At 43.4% G+C, this 22,050-nt stretch overlaps 1 protein-coding gene across 6 annotated transcripts in view; it reads left to right on the top strand.

Annotated features, from left to right (window-relative positions):
- LOC131878890 (abnormal cell migration protein 10-like) overlaps positions 1-22,050 on the top strand; it is a 30,265-nt gene that overhangs the window by 3,109 nt on the left and 5,106 nt on the right. For 2 of the 6 annotated variants that reach the window (XM_059225033.1, XM_059225035.1), the window contains one exon: positions 20,127-20,334. In XM_059225033.1, the coding sequence (XP_059081016.1) occupies positions 20,127-20,334 (208 nt within the window). Of the gene's footprint in view, positions 1-3,552; positions 4,189-6,122; positions 6,360-15,241; positions 15,552-16,221; positions 17,492-17,814; positions 18,339-20,126; positions 20,335-22,050 lie in introns of those variants that run through there. The other 4 variants (XM_059225030.1, XM_059225029.1, XM_059225034.1 and 1 more) reach the window with 4 other exon arrangements.

The raw sequence follows: 22,050 nt of genomic DNA, 5'->3' as shown, positions 1-22,050 counted from the left end.
CACGCCGCTCACATTGTTAACAAGGGTGAATGCACGAAAGATTCGGTGGATCGAAGCCAGAAAGGGGTGCTGGATCACAAAGCAAGCCGCTTTTTGGCATGGACCACGGATTTGGATTGGATCATTGGATCACTGGACCGTCAAATATCAAATACGGTGAAATGAATACCATTGGGATTCATTTTCCATTGGTATCCTGTGACTTTTCCGCCTGTGGGGAGCACTTGGACCACACCATTTCTGATCCCCGGGAGGTAGTGGGAATGCACGTGATGCGAAATGCATCACATGTCAATTGGATTATGCTAAATGATGGATTATACTTGTCCTAGACGGGACCGAGGCTGGACTAAACACACTCAAGGAGAGAAGGGAAGGGTTATATTTAATCTGAAAGAGGGGTGCGCGAAAGATGTGGAGTGGAGAGATGTCCAGAAATGGTGGGGTAAGTGTCATTGTGGAACTCATTTGCTCGGATTCTTTTGAAGTCTAAGTACTTTCGTTGGTGAGTGTTTGCCAATGTGTGACAAAATACAAGTAACAACTATTCGAGGGGTGGCTTGTAACTTCCTTCGATTCGAATCTTGTTTTACACACTCATCACGATAATCCAAGATGGAGATATCCTCGGCAATCTCGAAAGAATGGAACATTTTTCACTCCGAGTAGTGAAGGAACAATTCAGCGCCATGTAAATTTATTCATGAAAGCTTCGAATCTTGACGTACCTCACTTTTGATTTCGTCCTCTTCAAAGGGCTTCAAGTTTGATTGGTTTTGGGCTTGGGGAAGGAATAATACGAGGGGATCGGTCCTAAAAACCTTGTTTGTCTTGCCAACTTTTCATTGCTTCACATTTCGATTTGGAATGGAAAAAGGAATTCGATCACTGATGAAGACCAGAAGGGAATTATTGTTCAGTCTTTGAAGAGACTTGAGGCCTCGCCCAATTTGTAGTTCACTTATCACTCAGTAGACCTGTGCCAATTAGTTTTGAAACGCAATTGATGAAAAATACTAGTGTTGATTGTGATCAATTTTACAATTTGTAACCTCGGGATTAGCAAATCGCTTTTCAAGAGCTAATATTATTGCCAACTACATAAACCCAACTTGATATTGATTATATTACAATAACTTGCAAATGCAATGCATTTACAGTACATCACAGGCCTGTCACGCACTCAGATAGATATTGAACGAACTCTACTTTGTGCGCAATGAAGAGCCGTCATAGAAAATGATCCATTCTGTAACGGTTCGTGGACCAAGCCATGGTATCCAGCCTCTCTAAATCCTTGAGATCTTTATTGGTCAGGGGTCATTTCCATCCTCTGAGTGTTATAGAAAAGTCCATGGCTGATGACGAACCTTCCCGAAACTTATTACAAACATTTTTTATGAAGAGGGCGGGACCATCTACGATGGTAATACTTTGCGGAGCAATGTTCCCTTTCTAGGGGGCATGGCCAACACATCAGCCTTGGAACAGAAAATGTGATTGCGAGAGCGAGTGGGAACGAAGCAATACCCCAATTTCCTCTTCTTTCTCAAGACGCCAACCCAAAGATCTAGGGAGTGGTTAGGCTTGAGGCGGAGGAGGAGAAAGAGAAGGAGGAGGAGGACGGATGAGTCATGCTGAGGGATTTCTTGGAGGGGATTGCCAATATGGAACAATGATATGCTGAGGGGGAAAGACTCCTCTCCCGCGCAAGTGTGGTTCATTCTACTGCACGTGGAAGGACACCAAATTGGCACCAGGGTATACGTTTTAGATTGTATACAACAATTGTCAAGGAATTTCATTATGGAATGATATGTCTCGAAAGAGTAAGCCCTAAAGTGTACGGTGTGGATCAGATAACAACAGAATCTGTAAATTTGGTTCCCTTTGATTTCGCAACTTGTAATCTCAAGATTGGAGAATCGCGTTTTAAGACCTAATATTATTGTCAACTTCAATCAACGTAAGTGGCCTTTCAAGACAAACACTGAAAGAAGGGAGAAAGCTCTAAATTTTAGTGGGCCTTTTTACACACTCTGATTGATCCACATGACGATATACTTCCGAATACTTCGGCTTTAGTTTCATGGTCCAATGTGGTTAATAGATCACCAAGGACAGTAATATACTTGGCGTTTAAAGTGGCAACAGTTATCATGGCCTCCCTGATGTGATCTTGTCAAGTATTTTTGGGGGGGCTGGCCTGCACCATTGATGTTGGAGTGGATCTTGAAGAAATGTCCCAATTCCCTTTACAAGATCAAAAAGGCCTTTGTTGGTCCTCTGAATAGTCAAGATCCATGCCTCATCTTGCTTGGAAATGAGGGCACAAGGAATCTAGGGAAAGGGCTCGCCTTCAACCAGTCAATAAGACTCGCATTCGCTATTCTGCGTATGAATGCGAGGGTTGGTCCGAGAACCACTTTGGGATGGGACATAATTGGCCCATGTAAGCTTTTAGAGGAGAATAGGGAGGCCGGGGCGAAGCGACAACCAAGATGTAATTTGGAGCCAGATTTGGGAAACGATATGCAACAGCTGGGAGCTAAGGCTACTTAATTGACTTTGCATCTCAAAATAGAGTTTTCTGAACAAACAAGGTCCACTTCTTGCCACCTGGTAACAAGCTAAAATTAGATCAGAAGGGTGCAAGCAAAAGTTTCTCCAACTACATCTACATTTTGTCGACCATCCACAGAAGCCAATGAGTGTTCAGCATTTGCCCTCTAAATCTATCTAATAGTTGATCTGGCGGTCGCATGAACACCTGTCATTTCCAACTCAAGTTGACATAGTCAGACTAATCAGCTCAGATTAGTTGAAGTAATAGCTATAAAACAGTAAGAACAAAACTGCAAATGAGCTCGAAGCACTATCAATTTCATAATATGGAATGGGGATTGCCAAACACGGTTTTAGGGGGAATGCAAGACGCCAAGGTCTGAGTTTGGATGAGGAAATCCAACATCATCGAGGTTGACGACAGAGAGGTGTGATAATGACAATTTCCCCGCAGGCTTTAACTGAAGTAGTTGAATGACAATATTCCCATGACTCAGCAACTACATGCCTCCCCTGCTGGGCCTGCTTCAAATACAATGTTCAATTGCGGCCCGAAATGAAAACACAAGCATTTCTGGGTGATGTCGGACAGGAAGTCGGCCAGAGAAATCTGGTCTTCCATCTCACCCTAGCCTTTGGTGGTGAGGAATCCCAAGATGAGGAGCAGACCGAACGCATGCTAATGGAATACCGGACGTCGGCTTCAGTCAGACTGTCCGTCCGTCCATCCATTTCGAATGTGCTCACTATTCCGCCCAGTCCAGAAACGTCCAAGAGGTCCCGGGGCCTATTCTGCAGTCAAAACGACAGATGTGAGTAAGGGCGATGGAGTGAGGCACTGAGGTGGGGCCATATCGTACGACGGAACTCTTACAGCACTGGGTTCTCAGAATTTCCAAGTGTGGATGTGCCGGGGCCAACAGCTGAAATTGCTTGCTTTGCTCAGCGGGGCGCTAGTTCAAAACTTGAAAACAGCTCGCGAGCAAATCCGGGCTTTTGAGGTTTATTCGCGAGCACTGAAGGCAGGCGCGGAATCGTCGAGGAAGCGAATACCCACTGAGTCTCTGGCCGGACGAACGGGCGGGTTTTCTGCGCGAGGTATCGGGTTATCGTTGCGTGCGCTTGCCAGACCCGAGTTGGACTTGAGCTTGGAAAGAGAGTGACAGCCTGTTATTCCAGTTCTGGGACTGAATTCAATGTGGACAACACCGTGTTTTCTTTGAAGGGAGAATAGAGTTGATCTGAACAACTAGAGACTCCTCTGTAGAAGATTACAGAGAACGACCAGAAAGACACGTGCGTGGTCGCTTTTTGGGTGCCTCTGATTTGACCCATTCAGAGATTGGTGTGGTGAACATCTGCAAAAGTGAAGCTAGCTTGGGTGCAGGATTGTGCAAACCCTGTACAGAACTTTTGTGTCAATATCAATCCGACCACAGCACGTCTGAATCCCCCTGATGAAGTTGCGTGTCATCTAAAGTTATCTTTGAAATTTGTGGTGGTGTAGTGTGAAATTGCCAGACTTTGATCAAACAACATCCAGCCACAGCTTCGTTGTTAGAATTTGTTCCAACTCAGTCTCCCCCTTCCATCAGAGGACTTTTTGTCCGACAACTCAAAAGGGTAAGCATCAATCAAAAAAACATCCAAATCATCCCTTGAATTTAGGTTAAAACCCTTGTGTAATGTACACCCACCTGGTGCTGTATCATGTTTTCAGGGGACGCTTGACTAGAAAAGATTTAGCACCCTCCATCAAACCATTGATTCGGGACAACAAAAAAGGTGCTTGCCTCTTTATTGCTTAGGTTTCAAAGTATCAAGTTTATATGCACAGTTTGGAGTAAAATGGAAAGCCCACTTTTTGAATCGGTTTTGAATACATTTCCAAGACCTACCTACTAGCGAGTCTCGGTCATCATTCACGTTCATCTTTGAATAGAAGAAAATTCCGAAAATGGCGCTTACCGGCGAATGTGAAAAACAACTTTTGCCCTCCCTTGTCGGGATTACAATATGTAAATGGATTGAAATTTTTTTTCTTCTCAGGAATGCATTCACCATGACTTTGCTGAAACGCAAAGTCAAAGGGTTTCTAGTACAATATTTTTACTGTAGAGTAATGGATCGTTCATGTGCTCTTGAACTTATGATCAGTCCAAAAAAATCCAGTATAAGTGCGAAGAGTTCTTAAGATGGCAACGACCCGTCTCTCGAGAATTGGATAGAACTTCCCCATAAGGTCGACATGTTTTCGGTTTTTGCTATTCCACCCTGTACGCGTCATCGCTTCGATCCTCTATGTACGTAGTTATTTCACTGCCACTGCTCTCAGAACACCTGAGATACAGAGGAAACAAGAGACTTGGCCTTTGTCACATGACACTTTTGCAGGGAAGTGCCAAAGAGGGGTGACTTTTTCGTTCCCACTCTCTTATTTGGCTTCTTCTCGACTGTCATAACTACAGACTGTGCAGTCAAGCCTCGGGGTGATAAGAATTTACATAGGCAAGGTCTTGAGCCCCCATACGAAATGATAGTTTGAAATGCTTCAATAACTAGCTCGGACTGTCCATGGACAAGCTCATGACCTTAACCAAAATAATTAGAACCTGCGACTGGTTCGACAACCTAGGCATCTCTAATCATCACTCCAAAGTAGACTCAATCCTATGTATCCCTGCCAAGTCGTTTTGGGTCGTCAAAACAAGGTGAGACAGAGAAGGCCGCCATTGTCGCTGTCGATGGTGTCGAGTCTGGTAATTGTCCCTGACAGGCAATTTTTGACGCATTTTTTCCGGCTATGGATGCTGCTGCGTCATTACGTCTGATGGCATGTGTATGTGCTAAACAGATCTCATTTGATATCTCATTTCCTGTCCGACTCTCAGGTCGCCAAATCAAAAGTCATGCCTTTTCTACCTCGCATTCGATTCGACGAGAAGGTTCAATCAAATCCCTCAAAAAAACCTCTCGAGCAGTCAAAGAATACTAAACACCCTTGAGTCTCACAATGCCCATGCTGTCCTCGGTTTTTTCCATGTATTCTCATCCCCGACCAACGGAAATACGCTCAGTGTTGGACAAAAACAAGCTGGAGATCTCGCTCATGCTCAGTGTTGGCCGGGCGAATATTCACTTCGTTTTGACGGCATTCATGTGATCGTGAGCATTGCTCTGATTATGCTGTCAATAGATTCAGTTGTCAATTAGGGTGACACGTATTGGTGCGAGTTCATGATGCATGACTTCAATTGATCAAAATGTCTACCCACTCACACATCAAAGCAAGGTAGCGTGCATGCACTCCCTCATTGAGGAGTTGTGGGCAAACTTTTCATTGAATTGGTACAAAACCCTTTGCGGTACACGCTGAAATGAGCAAGATCCAAACACTGATAACGAGCTATTTCAACACAGTTCAAGGCCGTCTCTTGCCTTTATCCTCGAGTAATAATCATATATCTAAGGACGGCACTTGGTTAGCCGATCATTTGTAGTTTTGATCTCGGTGCTTGTGTGTGTGTGCATTATGTGTAACCAGGGAGGAGGATATGTTGTTTATTATGTGATCTATTGATAATGCCAATCCTTGGTGGAACGATTTCCTGTTCTGAAGGGCCGGCAGGCGCGGATAATCCTCCTTATCTGTTGAGAAAAACAAATTTTCCATTATCATATCCATTGTCTTCGCCTTGGCACCACTTTCATCCACAAAAGCATATGCAAGCCCACCACAAATCGTCATCATCATCGATGCTGTTTGCAAACGCAGATAAGGGATTAACGAAAAGGTGAATTAAACGATCAGACAATTCTTGGAATATGCTTGGCTTTCCTTTTAGTGCTGCTAGGAACGAAGGGGTTCGTAATCTGTTGTATAAACAGGCTGTAATTTGGAGCCGTTTTGAGCCGTTCTTTTTGCATAATTTAGAAGTCTACGTACATACAACTTTCCAACTGTGAGCGTCAACAGCCCTTTTGAACGAGAACAAGGTGTGAACTTGAGTTAGTATAAATCAAAGCAGAAGATCGAGGTGTTTAGATAGAATGGGATCAATTCCTCTTACCTCGTTCTAACGTCAATGAACTTTGAAATCTCGAGCTTCCAAGTTTCGGCAAAAAACTTGGGTCCAATGTTTCTCGATTTTGATCTTGCTCACAGATCGCTTTGAGACGGGCTAGATGGACTACGTTGTATAACGATGTGATATTCCCTAATCACTTCATCCTAACCAACGAGTTGGTAGAGCTACTCCTAAGATCTATCTATGCTTTAGTGTAATATGGCAGGCGAAAGAAAGAAGTGAAGCGCTTTCAATCACGATACAAAAACAAGATAAAAAGCGAGCAATTTTCTCACCAAATTTCCCGATGAATATCAAGATGTCGAGATTCGAAGTTCGAGTTATGTGCATCGATTCTCCCATTGAAGCTGCTGCTCCATCATGGCAGCCGAGGGACTCGAAATTCGATCTCAAATGGTGATTGAAATCCGTGCCCTATTATTTCAATTCCTTCACAATCGTCGTCGTCTTTGTCGTCGTTGGAATCATTTGTCCCGACGGGAGACGACTTGGTGTGGCAGGCCAACCAAACTGGGCCATTCTCAGTTCTCAGGGCCTAAAATTGGCTCTGATAGAGATTTGATGGTCTTGGAATGGTTCTTGTTTTCTCTTTTACCGAGTGTTTCTTCGCCCAAACCTTTCTATAGAATCTGCATGTTCGTTCGTTCGCCTTACCTCATTAGAAACGTTGGGAGTCATCCTGATAGCACGCATGTTTACTACCTACGTACATACAATACAATCAAAGAAAATCATGTTCCATGAATGAGTACCAGAGTCGGAGGCGCGAAATGATTTTGCCTTCTACTTCTCCATTTGCTCTCCCACCTTCTAACTTAATCGATAAAACCGGGTATTGATTGTCGGATTAGCATATCTCCTGCCTGCACTTTCAAATACCTTTCTTGAAAGTGATCGAAATGAACGACTTTAATTGGTATATCTTTTCACGTTACCAAATGCATCTATTGCAACAAAACATTGATATTCAATAAACTAAGGTGGCAAAATAGAGCACTCGATGAGAGAAAAGGGAACAAGGTCATTTGGTGATCATTTGTTTACGGGAATGCTTGCTCCTGGAAAGAAGCAATCGTTTATGTACGTACGTAAGTACTTACATAAGATCAGCCTTCATATGCATCAGCTCGTCGCTCTTTGCTCTCGGCGTGATTGCTAGCATTACGTACACGTTATTGTTCAATGTTCATCTCCCCTCCCTGATATTTACATAACCTTCGACAAATCACCATCTTCAATGTTCATTGAATGATAGGCAATCAATAACAATTTCTAGAAACCCTTTGCTCGCAGTGTTAAGTCTTCCCAAGTGATCAACTCCACACTTTCTCCTTGAGTAAGCTTTAAAGCTCGGTAATGCACAGTAATTTGTGGTCTTCTCTCTCTCTTTCAAAATGAATCTTTATCCAGATTTGGACAAAACTGTTGAACAAATCCAGACAAATTGTCGCAACAGTTGCTCAAATGCGCTATTGAGACGGTTACATAATGGGGTTTGAAATATCAAGGCCTCGTCCATTTTTCATCACTTGAGCCCATTTACAAGATCAAATTGGAATTTCAGTCCAGTGAGGAAAACATTAGACAATTTTGTGTGCTGAGCGGGTGAGAATGACGATCCTGACCTGATTGAGATCATCGTGCAGTTTCCTCGGCAGCTCTATGTACTCTTTTGATCTAAATAGACTTTGAAGGCTTGAACAGAGATGAAATGAATTCATCGCTGGGGCTCGAGGGCACCTTTTTTGCCCCGACCAAGGGATCCTTCGTTCCGTCTTGAACATTCAGGAGGCACTTTTGTTCCAGTTGGTGCTAAAGCAATTGGTCATCATGTCTTTAACAAGCATGGACGAACGAAAAGGGCTTCTTGGGCTTCTGTTGAATTTCCCCCTCCAGCAGCTCCTTCTCTGCAGATCTTTCACTTGATAAGAATGGAGCACCCAGAGAGATGACTAGAGAAACGAAACAGAACACCATGTCCGGGCCATATGAAGACAATTATGCACGCTAAGCACGTCATTCAGTTTGCTTCTTGGAATACAACTCACTCTTCTCACATTTTATCGTGAAACTTTTGGTAATTCTTAAACTAGCGAAGCAGAAGCCAGTTTCACCAGTGTTGCCAAGTTTGCATTGACAAAGGGTTTAATTCCTTTTCTAGTTTATTTTCTTTTCAAGTTGAACTACTCCCTATTCTTTTTTGTGGTTGTGTCTTGTTCTTAGTTTCTTGGTAGGTGCCTTGATTGCCTCGCCCAGGAGAGGGTAATAATTGTGTCAAGTCATGGTGGCATTTTTAAGCGCACACATCCACTCGACTGACCACTTTTGGCTCACTTCCAGCCTCGCTTCGCCAAACTAACAAGTTTCAATTTAAATCCAAGCCGAAAAAGTAAAACCACTCAAGTTGCTTCCAAATGCCGTTCTTTAGAATTCCACATGAAATAGCCAAGATATGGAACTCTCAGTTCGGAAAATTCTGTTCTATAATTGAGTCGACTCGATTGGAATTGAGAAATCCGTTATTCTGCCGTTGCAAAAAGGAGCCAGATCGGTTGGAAAGGTGTGGCTCTCAATGGCCAATATCGGTTTTGGAGATACACATTTGGTTTTTACGTCGCCTTCTTTTTTCCCCCGAGATTAGACACTTTACATTTGGTGGTGTGCGCATGCATGCCATAAACATTTGGTTACAAATCGAAATTCGGACGCGATTCACATGGTCCAAAGCAAGCCAATTTCGGGATTTTGAACGCTTCCACAAATGAACATTCAAGATTTATGAAGGAAGGTAAAGGCAACCAAGCGGCGTTAACAGAGCGTGGATTTTGGACACAGGGTGCTTGGAAGAGATAGTTTTCCTTGGTACCCTTATGGCAGATTCACCTTATTTTTCTTATGATAAGTTGGGTTAGAGCCTCTGCAAGTTCAATGCTCTCTCTGAATCAGAACTGGACTGCCGTTTCCTGAAGAGGTGTCAAATGTGGCTCACCCTGTATTTACTAAATAGAGTAAGTGGCATTTCACAGTGTTGCGTTATCATTAAGTGTTACATACTCCATTGGCTTAGCTTTGCATGTATTCACGCAGAGACCTCTGAATTTCTGGATGGATCATAAGTCCTAGGAGCGTCTATTAACCTTCCAGAAAATGTGTAAATGTTAGAAAACTCAAAAATGTTTGAACTTATAATTGAAAATTGCTATGGGTTCGCTCGAAAATAAGTGAGCAACATGATTGCTGTTGCCGGCTTTGCAAGAATTTTCCATATGTGGATGTGTCGCAATTTTTAACTTCAAGCAGATGTTCTGCAAAAAGACAAAATTGCTTGCTGCATTGCTCAGTACTTGGCTGTGTGTTGCCGTTGTGTTCAACAATGCTTGGTACCTAGAGTACGCTAATAAAAGCATAACTCTCCTGAAGGTGCTTCTGACAAACGATTTGGAATGCTCCAAATTCTCGTCTTTAGGGTTATATCACCGAACTTCAACGCTGATAACTGAAATGTCTTGGTGTGGGCATGGAAGCAAACGGCGAGCGAGTAAATTATATGAAGTCGTATTGCCCCCATGTGCAAAAAGACTTTACTTAATTCCATATATGAGCAAATGTGCACTCAGAGCTATTTCATGCCACTTTCAAGGAATAGATATTGGCTATACATGGAAGTTCATGGTAATTAGAATTGCCGAGGAAAATGGGGACCAAACACGAGTTGGAGGCATACGATCAAGTATGGCTGTTTTGGGCATGGGTTGTTTCCATGATAAAGTGCATAACAAGGCAAGTACCCGTATTACTCGCGTTCTTGGACTGCTACGTTGAGAACTTCGTTCAATAGTTGTTGACCTTCATAGTATATCAATGGCATGTTATTGGAAAATTGTGTTTCTTCAACGAATTGGTTGAAAGACCTCAAGGTTGAAACAACAATGATCAATGTCCATGAGTACAGTAGTCCTAATGCGGTTGGCAGTTCTCGCTTGGATGCTCATACCGTATCAAATTGATTCTGAATTTTTGCCACTAGATACAAACTTACACCGTCTTTTCAAAGAAGGCGAGCAAATCTTTTATAAACCAATTCCCGTTTTATCTGAAAATATCTCTGGTGGCTACCGAGTTTATTGTTTCTTTTTGTTCCACGGTCTGGCCAAAAAGTCGGACAGGAAATCGCTTTTGTTTCTTTCCTGATACATTAGATAGACAGAGCGAGGGAGACAAGGTGTCTTTGTCTACTGAGACCAAAATTAGAGGCTCACAACTCCACAACTCCACACACACACACTTTCCCAATTTCTAGGTTTTGCCCTGTGATTAATAACCGAGCTGGCGGGGGTAATTCATCAGAACCAGTTAGCTTTCCATCATACCAAGTGTGATGATTGAGGCCAACCAAATGTTGAAGGTAATTTGGTGGGGGGAACAGCCGAGCACCACCTGGCAGTCTTGCTTTGGCTCATAAAAAGGCATATAAATGTCATTTAATCAGACCGAAGGAGTCTTTCTAACTATCTGTTAATTGCCCTGGCTTCTAATTGGTGTCCATGCATATCCTGGGAGGCATAAAACACAGCGGAACACATGATTAATTCGTTTTTGTGATGACTTTTTTTCATTCCAATTAAACGGCAACACTGTTAATTGTTGTCCAAGTTGGTGAATCCATAAGCCAAGACCAACAAAGAATAGTCACACAGCAAGAAGCGTTTGCCAATTAAATCTGGGCGAGAATCCCATTTTGTGGCGAAGGCAGTGGTTGTTAATGACGGGTTTGTGATAGTAGGCCATATTTGCGTGTTCTTTTTATCGTTCGTTCTGCCGGAGAGAGGCAAAAACTTTCCACATATTGTTCGTTTCTATTTATGACTTCATTTGTGTTTAATCATGGAAGTATGAGGCCAATATTGAACCACGAATTTGGAGTGTAGAAAGACGTGCCCAAGATCCTCCATAATTGCGAGATCACTTTTTCTCGGCTAAAAAAATGAAAAGCTTCAATATAAAAAAAGGATAAAATCGATCTCAAGCTATTGAGGAAACTCCACAGACTACAGAAAATTGGTAATTGTCTTCGTTTAAGGAACTTCAATTCCAGTGTGTTCCAACATCTTTTAGTTTGAAAGATGTTAGATATTCGGCGCTTTTGTGAGAGAGATTAAACACGAGACTTTCGACCTGACTTGAAAGACCATTTATAATTGAATCCAACCCTCTGTTCCAACTGACTCATGAAAGAAAAAAAAGTTGGCAATGAATATGTGAAGTTCTGAACCTCACGCAAGCCCAAGTTACGTACTTTCCCAACAAGCTTCATCCAAGGCTAGTTCCGAGTTTAGGTAGTTTATGTTGGTGTGGTGGCCAGCCAAACCGGCATCGAGCAATTTAGAAAAATCTAGCTACTTTTTGGAATGAGTTGAGTAATTACTTGCAGATTTCACCTGCCCGGACCCTTCAAATTTTGCACCCTGAGGCGATTTAATGTAAGCCTTAAGAGAGAACTCGGGGGTCTTGGTCGTTATTACTGACGAGGCGAACGTTTCCCATGATTGCAGTTTGAAAAAAACTGGTTTTCAATCCCTCGAATAGTTGATGTCCTCCTTTGATGTCACGTGGTCTCAGTTTCGGTCAATGGTTCATGGTTTCTGCCCCGAGGAGCAAATCAAAGTCGATCCGGGAGAAAATCGAAAGGAGGAAGGAAAAAAATGGCCTCGGTCAAAGTCCGTGAAATGACCTGTCACGCCGGTCAATGTTTACATTGACAATTTGACATCCGCGTGACGTCCTCATGGTTGAATAAGGGCCAGGGAAGGGGTCATAAATAAGATTGAAACACACGGTATGCTTAAACATGGACTTCTGGGTTGTTTGAACCGGGGCAGTTGCAGCCAAGAATTGGGTAAGCTCTTGTCCTTTTGAGAGGAATTCAGTAGTCCTGGTCCGGGATTTATCATCCTTGGGGCCCTAATTGAAGGTTTCTCTGAACTAGAGCTGTCATTAGTTTACACACTGGAACCACAGGAAACAAAGGTACGAAACTAACCCTTCATTTTGACATGGGGAAGTCTGAATACTAATCATGGGCAATTTTCTTTTCATTTCATTCTCAGTCAGGCCACAGGGGGATACTTACAATTCCTACAAGACTTGATCATCCTGGATGAGAGTGAAAAGATTCTCATTTCCTGCCGCACTTACGTAATTATTCGCCTCTTATTGGCCTTTTGGGAGGTTGAGGGCTTTGCTTCTTCAGATAGGCAATTATGTTGGCTTTAAAGATCCTCAAAGATGGCATGTTTCTTTGGCTAAATGGTCAAAAAATGCCAAAAGACAGATACTTAAAAGAGGCCTTCTTGTTTATGGCCCATACCCAAAGCTCTTTGACGGTTTGTCCCAACCACATTTTCTGTCTCATTAACATTCAAATTGGCATATTTCGTCCTTGTTGTTGAACAAGATGGATTCCTTCACGGAACTTGCATCATGTGAGGTCCAACTTTAACGCGACAAAAGTTTCAAGATCACTCCTGTAGCTCTCAGATTCACCCCTAATTTAAACGGTTAATGAACCCCTATTCGCCTAGGACGTTACAGCCAGAAGATCTTCCAAATGCCTCCCCTTCTTGAACTCTTTTTCATCGCAGAGGGTGACAATTTATATGATCAAAAAACGCTCTCTTTCCTATCACCTTGTTTCGGTGTAGCTTGTTTTGGCCCCACAATAAAGTGTTAAAGAGTACCGGGCAACTAAAAGGATTGCAGATGTTCCCAATGACTGGCTTCACTGCAGGTTGTGATGGTTTGGCTTCACTCAGGCAAGCGAGTGATTGTGATACATTATCAATTAGCTTTGAAAATCTGTGAAGCATGAACTTCGGGCAAAAACGAGTAAAGACGCGCGTCCATGTTTGTATGTACTTGTCCTGAGCCTCGTACTGGACTGACTGAACTATTTACGATATCTGTGGGATGGACGAATGGATTTGGAGTAAAGAGGATGCCAAAGAAAGATCATTGAATAGAGCTTGATGATCATGAACATTTTGTGGGATTTCTGCTTCGGTGGAATTCCAAAGAGGGGAAAAGTCTATCAACACCTTTTGTTCAAGATTACAAAGTGGATTCGTTGATGGCATGACAAGTCGTGTGAATATCTCGTAGCAATCTCAATGAAGCATACATACTGTACATTAACAAAGGCTCCAAATGAGTACATTGACCTAAAAAACAACATGCAAATGAATCGGTTATAAACACAACCAACTCGACCTTCAAAAAGTAACAGCCTTGAAAATGACTGAGTTGTCTGTTTTGAGTGCTTAAGAGGAAAGATGTCAGAGATGGCTTTAATGAAGCCACTTCGCCATCAAAGTCAGATTTCATTTTCTCTGAGAAAACGAGTTCCATTCTTCAAAAGAGAGATCTCAGAAGCAGATAAAAGTCGAGTTAGACTACGAGCTAGGATGGAGATGGTTTGAAGAGTTAGTTTCAGCGCCCAAAGAGGACCAACTGGAATTATAATGTCTCTTGTGTACCAGCAGGGCCTCAAACCCCGTCCCAAGGACTACAATCCGTTAATAGCATGGCATAGAACTGCTGGGAAACTCGACAGCTGACAAATATGTTTGGAAATGCATGGCGTTGACGAATGAAAAGATTGTTTCAAGAAAAGATTGATTAGCATGTGGTTGTCGTTGCAACTGTAATGGTTGTAGTCTGTGGATGTTCGTCAGAAAACACCGACAAAATTTCACTCACACGGTTGGCATTCCGAAGGCCAGGTACAGAGTGGTTGGGGAGTGTTTGATCTGTTCTATGTCAGATGTTGACCATCCAAATTTGGAAAATCCCTGAGCCAAACGACATTCCATGGCTCTGAAGAACCATCATAATGATTATTGTGAGAGGGTGAGAGAGCCTTTGCCTCGTTGGGAAGTAAGCCTATAAATCCTGTGTGAAGGCCCCTGACCATTGTTGCATTCAACACGGCTACTTAACCATTCCATTTGAGTCGGTACACGGAGAAGTGCACTTTTGGGCTCTAGGGTGGCGTCCATCCTTCCATCCATCCTTCCTTCCTCCTCCTAACTTCTTTTCCTTCCTACCTGTCTTGTCTGGATTCCTCACAAATCTTATCAGTATCTTTTTCGAGCAGGGAAAATACCATCGAAATGGCTTTATGCATATCAATGATTACCATCAGGTGCCTCTGATGGTCTTCTTGTCTTTCAAAAGCTCTTTTAAAAAACCCCTTCCGCATTATTTCTGATACTTCTGTCAATCATCAAATCGAGATATCCCGTTCACTTTGGAGGATTTTAAATTCATGGCCTTGTCTTCAGAACAATGACATCAAGTTTAACACTGGTTGACAGGATCGGTTTTTTGAGCGGGGCCTAGATTCTGGTCAGGCCAGATTATTACGCGCGATTACTTTTATTTTGAGTGATAATTATTTTTTACAACTTCTGACCTGAAGGTAACCCTCCTCCATCTCTGCATCTATGAGAGGCCCAAACCAATGCAAGGGATCATAAACGTGAGATAAGTATAGGGTGACTAGGATCTATTGTAACAAATTGAGAGTTTGGGCCGTTAAAAAAATCCAGGCCGGACTCAAGAACGACATTCCATCGTCCTTTTTTCCGGCCGATTTGGCAAATGTAGTTTTGGGCCGCCTGCCGATTTTGATTTTCGGGATTTCAGAAGCAGAGTGCCAGCTAGAGAAGTGGATGTGGATGGACTAAGAGTGAGTGACTGACCAAGAACTTGAGACGACGAACATGGAAGGTAAATGAGGAAGAATTCTCAGTCGTTCCTGTTTGGTGATCTCGAAGAGATCTCTTTCTGGTCCTTCTTGGGTGAAGCTTGTGAATTAGTTCTTCGGGCTTTAAGTGGCGTGTGCGATAAGGGTGAAAAAGCGATGGATTTTATCTCCATGGTCAATCAGTGTGCATTTCTATTTCCAAAAGTGTCAAAGTCACGAGTATTCACATTTCCGTCTTCTGTAGTCGACAGTCCGCGGTACCACAGTATATACTTCTATATATGCCATCTCAAGACCCTGCGGAAGGACGTAATATAATGACCCTCCAGCCAAAGAGAAAAGACTCCTTTCAATTTCGTTTGCCTCTTTCTTCGGCTGGCCCAGAATGGCATTTTTATGCCCCGAACCATCATTGTCCAAGGCGATAAATCTCACCTTTATTGGAGCTGGAACATTCATCATAAAGCACTATTCAAAGGCCCATTATTGCATGAGGGCTTCTTTCTTTCTGTCCCTCTCTCTCTCTCCTTCCTTTTACTGTACGAGCAATTGAGCATCTCCGAGCTTGGACGTGAACTTGCTCCATGGTCGATGATTACGAGCCAGTTCACTTCCACATCTGAAATACGACTCCAAATGACATTCACGTGGCCGAGGACACGAAATGGCAGAACTTAATTTGCACACATTCCTTTTTTTTTAATTCGGGGACTCAGGAGTGCGAGCAACACGATTTGCTTCCTGACGACATAATTTGAACCCGTCATTAGGGTACTCTAAAGTGTTCTATAGTTGGGGGTCCACCGGGAGGTAGGTTATCCTGTCAAAGGTAGGGCCCATAACAAATGAAATACGGACGTGAACTGCTGTGGTCACTTCCAAAAGTGCGAATTCCAAGAGCTCCCCCTGGCGGTCCTTTTTTCGACTGCCATATCAATGCTATCAACCCGTTATCACCAAAGTTGTTCTTGACAGGGTTTTATGATGATTAGATTGTAAAGGCAATCCTCTCTATAAATGGTACCATAATGAAAAAAAATCCATCGCTTGAAAGTTGACTGACTACCCATGCATACAGAATCGTGAGAGCGGAGTGTCCCCACATATTAATCGGCAATTGGAGATCGGCCGGTTGAGCTCAGGCGGGCAGCGGAAGTTGCGTAAGAAGCCATTTTCCCGACCAAATTTGTCGCTACAGCCAGCAACCAGAAACCAACAAGCAGTGAATGTTCAAGTGGTGGAAATCGAATTGTGGTCGGATATGGAGTCACGCCACTGGGCCTGAGACATGAGACCAAAAACATTGTCGATCCATATTTTGAATTGTCTGCTTCTGACAGTCTAATCGACTCTGAAAATCGTCACCAATCGTCGTGACCTCTTTTGAGATCGAGTTTCTTGGACGACAAGCTTCATAAGTTAAAGGAAAAAAAGAGCAGCAGAGAAGATCTTTTGTAGAGGCGCAAAAACTTAATCAGCTCCTTAATTCTTGACTCCCAGACAGACATCATCTAATGGTGCTAGTCGCCCCATTCTCAGGCCCATTTTTCATAAGCCTACTACACTCACAATCTCATTTCATCAGCAATTTATATCAGCGAAACATCTTGACAAGTGGTCTCCTTCAGTCAAGTCATTCACATCCTCGACTCCTCCACTCATTCTCTGCAGAGTCCAGACAGTTGTGAATTATTAGTTCATTTGATTTCCCCTTGGCGTCTCCCCGTTCAATCTGATCATCATATTTTGGGATCCATAGTCCACGTATGACGTCCATGGAGTCTTTCATACACTCTCACAACAACAGCAAAAAATCTCCGAGCTGTTTAAATGCAACGCCATATTTGAACACGCTTAATCAAGCAGGGTTGGGCAAGAACGGAATGAAGCGCTAAGAACTGGTCGCTCGGTCGATGGGTCGCGTCTCAAGCCATATTTGTAAACCATGCGGAGGTTTTTCTCAGAATACGTCGCCAATGGACGCTATATTCGGCCCTTGCCCAGTAGGATAGATGCTGCCAACCTTCTGGCACACAAATCCCGTTCACATCGTGTCTACTCGTCCTCGTCAAAGGTGAGAGGAATTGACATTTTTGGCAAATCCACGCTTTCAAAGTTCCCGCGTTTACAAATTTAACATTCTGGGCTGTTTATGCTCTTGAAGAGACCACAAGGCATGATCTTTATGATGTGGAAGAAAGATGCAGGAATATCATTTTTTCTGCCCTTTTGTGCTCTATAGAAACCTTTTTTGCTGGGCAAAGAAATAAAACCTGCAACTTATCTTGATACGAGTGACAAGTAAGTAGGCAATTTTCCATTCAGAAGTTTTGCCAAGCGTCTTTTTATGAGTATGATTTGCCAAAAATTTCATCTCCCCTGCCCTTTTTCTCACAGAGCAAGCCGCCCACCCAAAACCCAAAGTTGTCAGCCAAGAACCGCCTCAAGTCAATCCTCTCTGAAAAGTTTTCATTTAAAATGGGCTCTCGCTCTCGTTCTATGGGGGTTTGGACAACTCCCAAGGCAGAAAATAACCCCGATCCATATAAGGTACCCTCGCGTTCGTCAAGTGTTGTGCAGTCGAAAATTCCTAAATGGCCCCAAAAAGGCTTGAGAGCGAAGTCAAACAATTCCGTCGAACCCAAGCAGAAGGAGGAGCGAAGAAGATCTATGGTCTTCATCCACGAAGTTGTGGACCGAGTTGGTAGGGCTCTGAAGAGGCCAGGAGGGGGTAATAATCAGAGCAAATCCCCCCTCATCATCCCAACTGAAAGGGACAGGCAACAACAACAACCAGAGGCCAAGGAGAGAGAGGAATTCTTGGGCTTAGCCAAAAATGGACTGACGAGCCATCAAGTGATTCCAAAACGGACATCTGCCCCATTTCAACCCCAGGATTCGGCCATTTATCCGAGTTTACGGTATGATGATTGTCGATTTTCTATCAGTTTCTGCAGTGGGTTCATTCAACCCTTGAGGTTACATACATGAATACCAACCACAACCACTCTACTCTGAAAACCTAGAGACTCAAGCCCCTCAAATCTTCAAGGCAGTTGTCGTCTTTGTCACCACCAATTTAATCAGTTGTAAATTTTCGCATGGATTTCGTGCCAAACAACTCGACGAGGGCCGTAAATCCAATTGGTTTACGGGTTTTCCACCCGGTCATCTACAGTACCAATGCCATTAAGTTTTCGTTTACCCTCTCCATCCACTTGATCCCAAAGTCGCACCAACATTATCAAGATCAATTATTTAGGTACATTCACCACACTAACAAAATACCACTATCGAAATTTATATTGTAAATCCGACTCTCCAGCTTCAAACAAGATTCCTTCAAAATGTCGCTTGCCAGTCCCGAAGACCATCAACATAATGTAATGTCCATAACTTTGCGAAATATCGTTAACCGACTTTTGGATGAAGTGTCTCCTTTTGGCCACATTCTAAAGTGATAAAGAAACCGAGATGGCGAAGACGCCACCTTGATTTCTGAGACGACATTTCTTGGCCTCCAAGACATTCGAAGCGACATGCTCAGACTCTAATCCCGGGGATTAACAAAACCTGAAAGAACTGATCCTTTCTCTGAGGCAAAGAGAAAGAAACAAGATCGCCACTCAAGAAAAGTACTACTAGCCGGACGATAAACTGCCTCAAAACTGAAGTTGAGGACATGTTTCAACACATGAGGATTCACATCCTTGTTTGTTCTAACTTTGCGTTATTTGAAGAGATTCGATTTCGTTTGAAAGGTCTACCAAGGCCACGTCTTGTCTTGTTACATCTGTGATGGCATGAACTTACTTAGCCCGGAATTTCCTCCCTTCTCGGCAGTTCAGATTAATCGATAAAGCAAAACTGGATCTAGCTCCTCCAAGTGTTTGAGCGTGTTTTTAGTTCTGGCGGTGGTTCACTCGTTCACGGCTGGGGTGATGAACTGATGATGAGGATGATGAGGATCACAGAATGCCTGAAATTCCAATTCTACTAACTCAAGTCAATGCATCATCATCGTCGTCGCTGTTACTGTTGTTGTTGTTGTTGTCTTCTCCGCCACCGGAGTCTTCATTGACATTAGAGGCCATGTCACATTGTACATGGAGTACGAGTACGTACATTTAGGGTACATACCTTAGACATGGACACAAAGAGACAGAGCGTTGTCGAATGGCTAGACGCTCCGTAAATTTTCCTCCATCCTAGCGAGTATTTATTTATGGCCTGCCGATGGCTTTATGGGTTGAATATTGTGTATGAGGTGCTAAAGGAGCAATGGCGCCGCATCTATTGATTTGGCAACGACACAATTTGGCGGCACTTTTGGTTGCAAGCTGAATAGAGAATCTCTTTCTCTCTCTCGTCTTCTCCACTTTAACTCTCCCCTTCTTCTTTGAGGAGGAGCTTGAATGATAATCCGAGAATCGTGTGCCATCCAAGCACTGTAATCCTTACGTGATAGGCAGAGAAATGGTTGAATTACAAGGTATCATCATCATCATCATCATCATCATCATCGTCGTCGTCCTTTGGGTCCCTAGTCACCAACGAATGGTTATCAATTGGGAAAGAATGAAGTTGATCAAGGGTCACAATCCAAACCCCATTGTCTTGCATACCTCTGCCTTTAGCAATAGGACAAGGACAAAACCAGTGCTAAAAGATGCCAGATTGACATACGTATTACTTCTTTATTATTCCAGGTTACCACACTTGAAGCCTTTCAATGATTCTTTGAGGTCCAATTCAAAAATGACCATCCACAACGAGAACCCGCCCCGTGGAGTGAATAGCCCCGTGGATCATCAGATGTCATTTTCGTCCTCAGGCGGCGACCCTGATTCCGACGCGGAAGACGACCCTGGACAGCTCCTAAATGCCTGGTTGGGGCATCTGAATACTCTGAACACGGTAAGCAAACCCGCTTCTTCCTCTTGTCTTGGCCCTCTATAATTGCTCAGCGGAGCTTTCAAAAGCTCATCCGGCTCAGAGGGTAAAAGTTTCACAATCCTCGATTCATCCACCAACCAACCAACCAACCAACTCGTGTCCAAAGTTTTTCGCCACTTGAAACTCCCGCTTGGATCTACTAACCCTTTCTTGGCACACAAAGAGACTTTAATGGGCACACAGTGCCCAAATGAACGCTAATTCGGGATCAAGAATGAGTACATAGCCAATGAAAAACAGGGGATGCATCTAGTGGAAGAAGAGTATGGATCTTCAATGATTTTTGAAACAAAGCTTTACAGGAGGAGGCTTGCTACCCCAAGTCAGAGGGGGTTGAAGATAGTGTAGCTGATGGGGACGTTTTTGTGCATAGTTGATCACTCACTCTGAGATCTGAATGCTCGTTCCTGGTTGGGAGAGATCAAATCGCACTCAGGGGGTTTTCCTTGTCCCCAAATGGGCACGAAAGACTTAACAGCAAGAGAGATCGCTCTACGATTCTCTTAGCTTTGACATTGTCTCAAGACTTCTTTTGCGGCGCGCATGCCTCGATTGACTCTAAGATAGCTCCAAGCCTCAAAATCTCTGATCAAGAAAGAGAGAGAGAGTGAGAGGAAAAAAAATGGCCCAAACCGGATTTTCCATTGCCTTAATGGGACAATCATTGCAAATTGGTTGGTTGCCAGGATTGCGAAGCCAGTCGACGTTTCCAGTCTCGTACCTACCTACCAACCACCCATCTCAAAAAATGGGCCTCGACTAGCTGTCATCTCCCGTGATAGTGAATTGTGATGATGTGAACCCCAAAAGAAGCCCTAATTAGTCCTTGTTATCTGGCATGACCATCAGCTAAATGTGGATCAAGCAACCTTGGGGGCCTTGGTCAGCTCGATGTAAGAATTATCGGTCAAATTGGCACAATTTTGAGCCTAAGAGGAGAAGCTCCGGAGCAAAGTGCCAAGATATAGAAAATGACTCCAACCGAGAGCCATGCGTGAAGGGATCAAATCCGTCCGTGAATCAGATAGCGTTGTTTGCCACATTCAATCCTTGGCTATCGGCCATGGCGCCACTTTAATTTTGGATTGCTGGAGGAGAAACTCTGCAAAACAATGGGTGAAATGAAAAAGAAGATCCCCGTTCTGTACGAAACAACAATCTAAGCCCCATTTTGCTCTGGCCCCATCTCCATCTCCAACGTTGGTATGCAGGCCATATTTGGATGGGGAGTTAACCCCCTCCCCTTCGCCTCGTTTTGCTCTTCACCCTCTTCTGAAAGCCTAAGAAATCAGGCAACATGACTAAATAAGGGAAAGAATGGCAATCTCGCCACGAAATAACTCTTCATTGACGTGAAATGATCCCATGAATTTTGGAGATGACGAAGATTTCGGCTTCCGAGACGTTGAGGATTCATGAACAATCGCTTATTTGGGATCGTTGTAATTGGATGTTGGAATAGAGTAGGAATTGGGGCCACGGTAGGCTTGGGATGGATTTAGTTCTTCTCATGCCTACAAAAAAGCATCATAGTCACCCGACCATCGTTTTCATAGTCGGGATGACGAGGGTAAAAACGTCTTCACAAGCCCTCTTGACATAACGACAAAAACATGCGAGAGTGTTCCACACGCAAGCAGTCGTATTTAAGGAGAACAAATGCTCCATATGATCCTT

This window comes from Tigriopus californicus, chromosome 4 (genome assembly GCF_007210705.1).
Source record: "Tigriopus californicus strain San Diego chromosome 4, Tcal_SD_v2.1, whole genome shotgun sequence".
Taxonomy (NCBI): domain Eukaryota; kingdom Metazoa; phylum Arthropoda; class Copepoda; order Harpacticoida; family Harpacticidae; genus Tigriopus; species Tigriopus californicus.
Note: the sequence above shows the minus strand (reverse complement) of the source record. Positions and strands in the feature narration are given on the sequence as shown.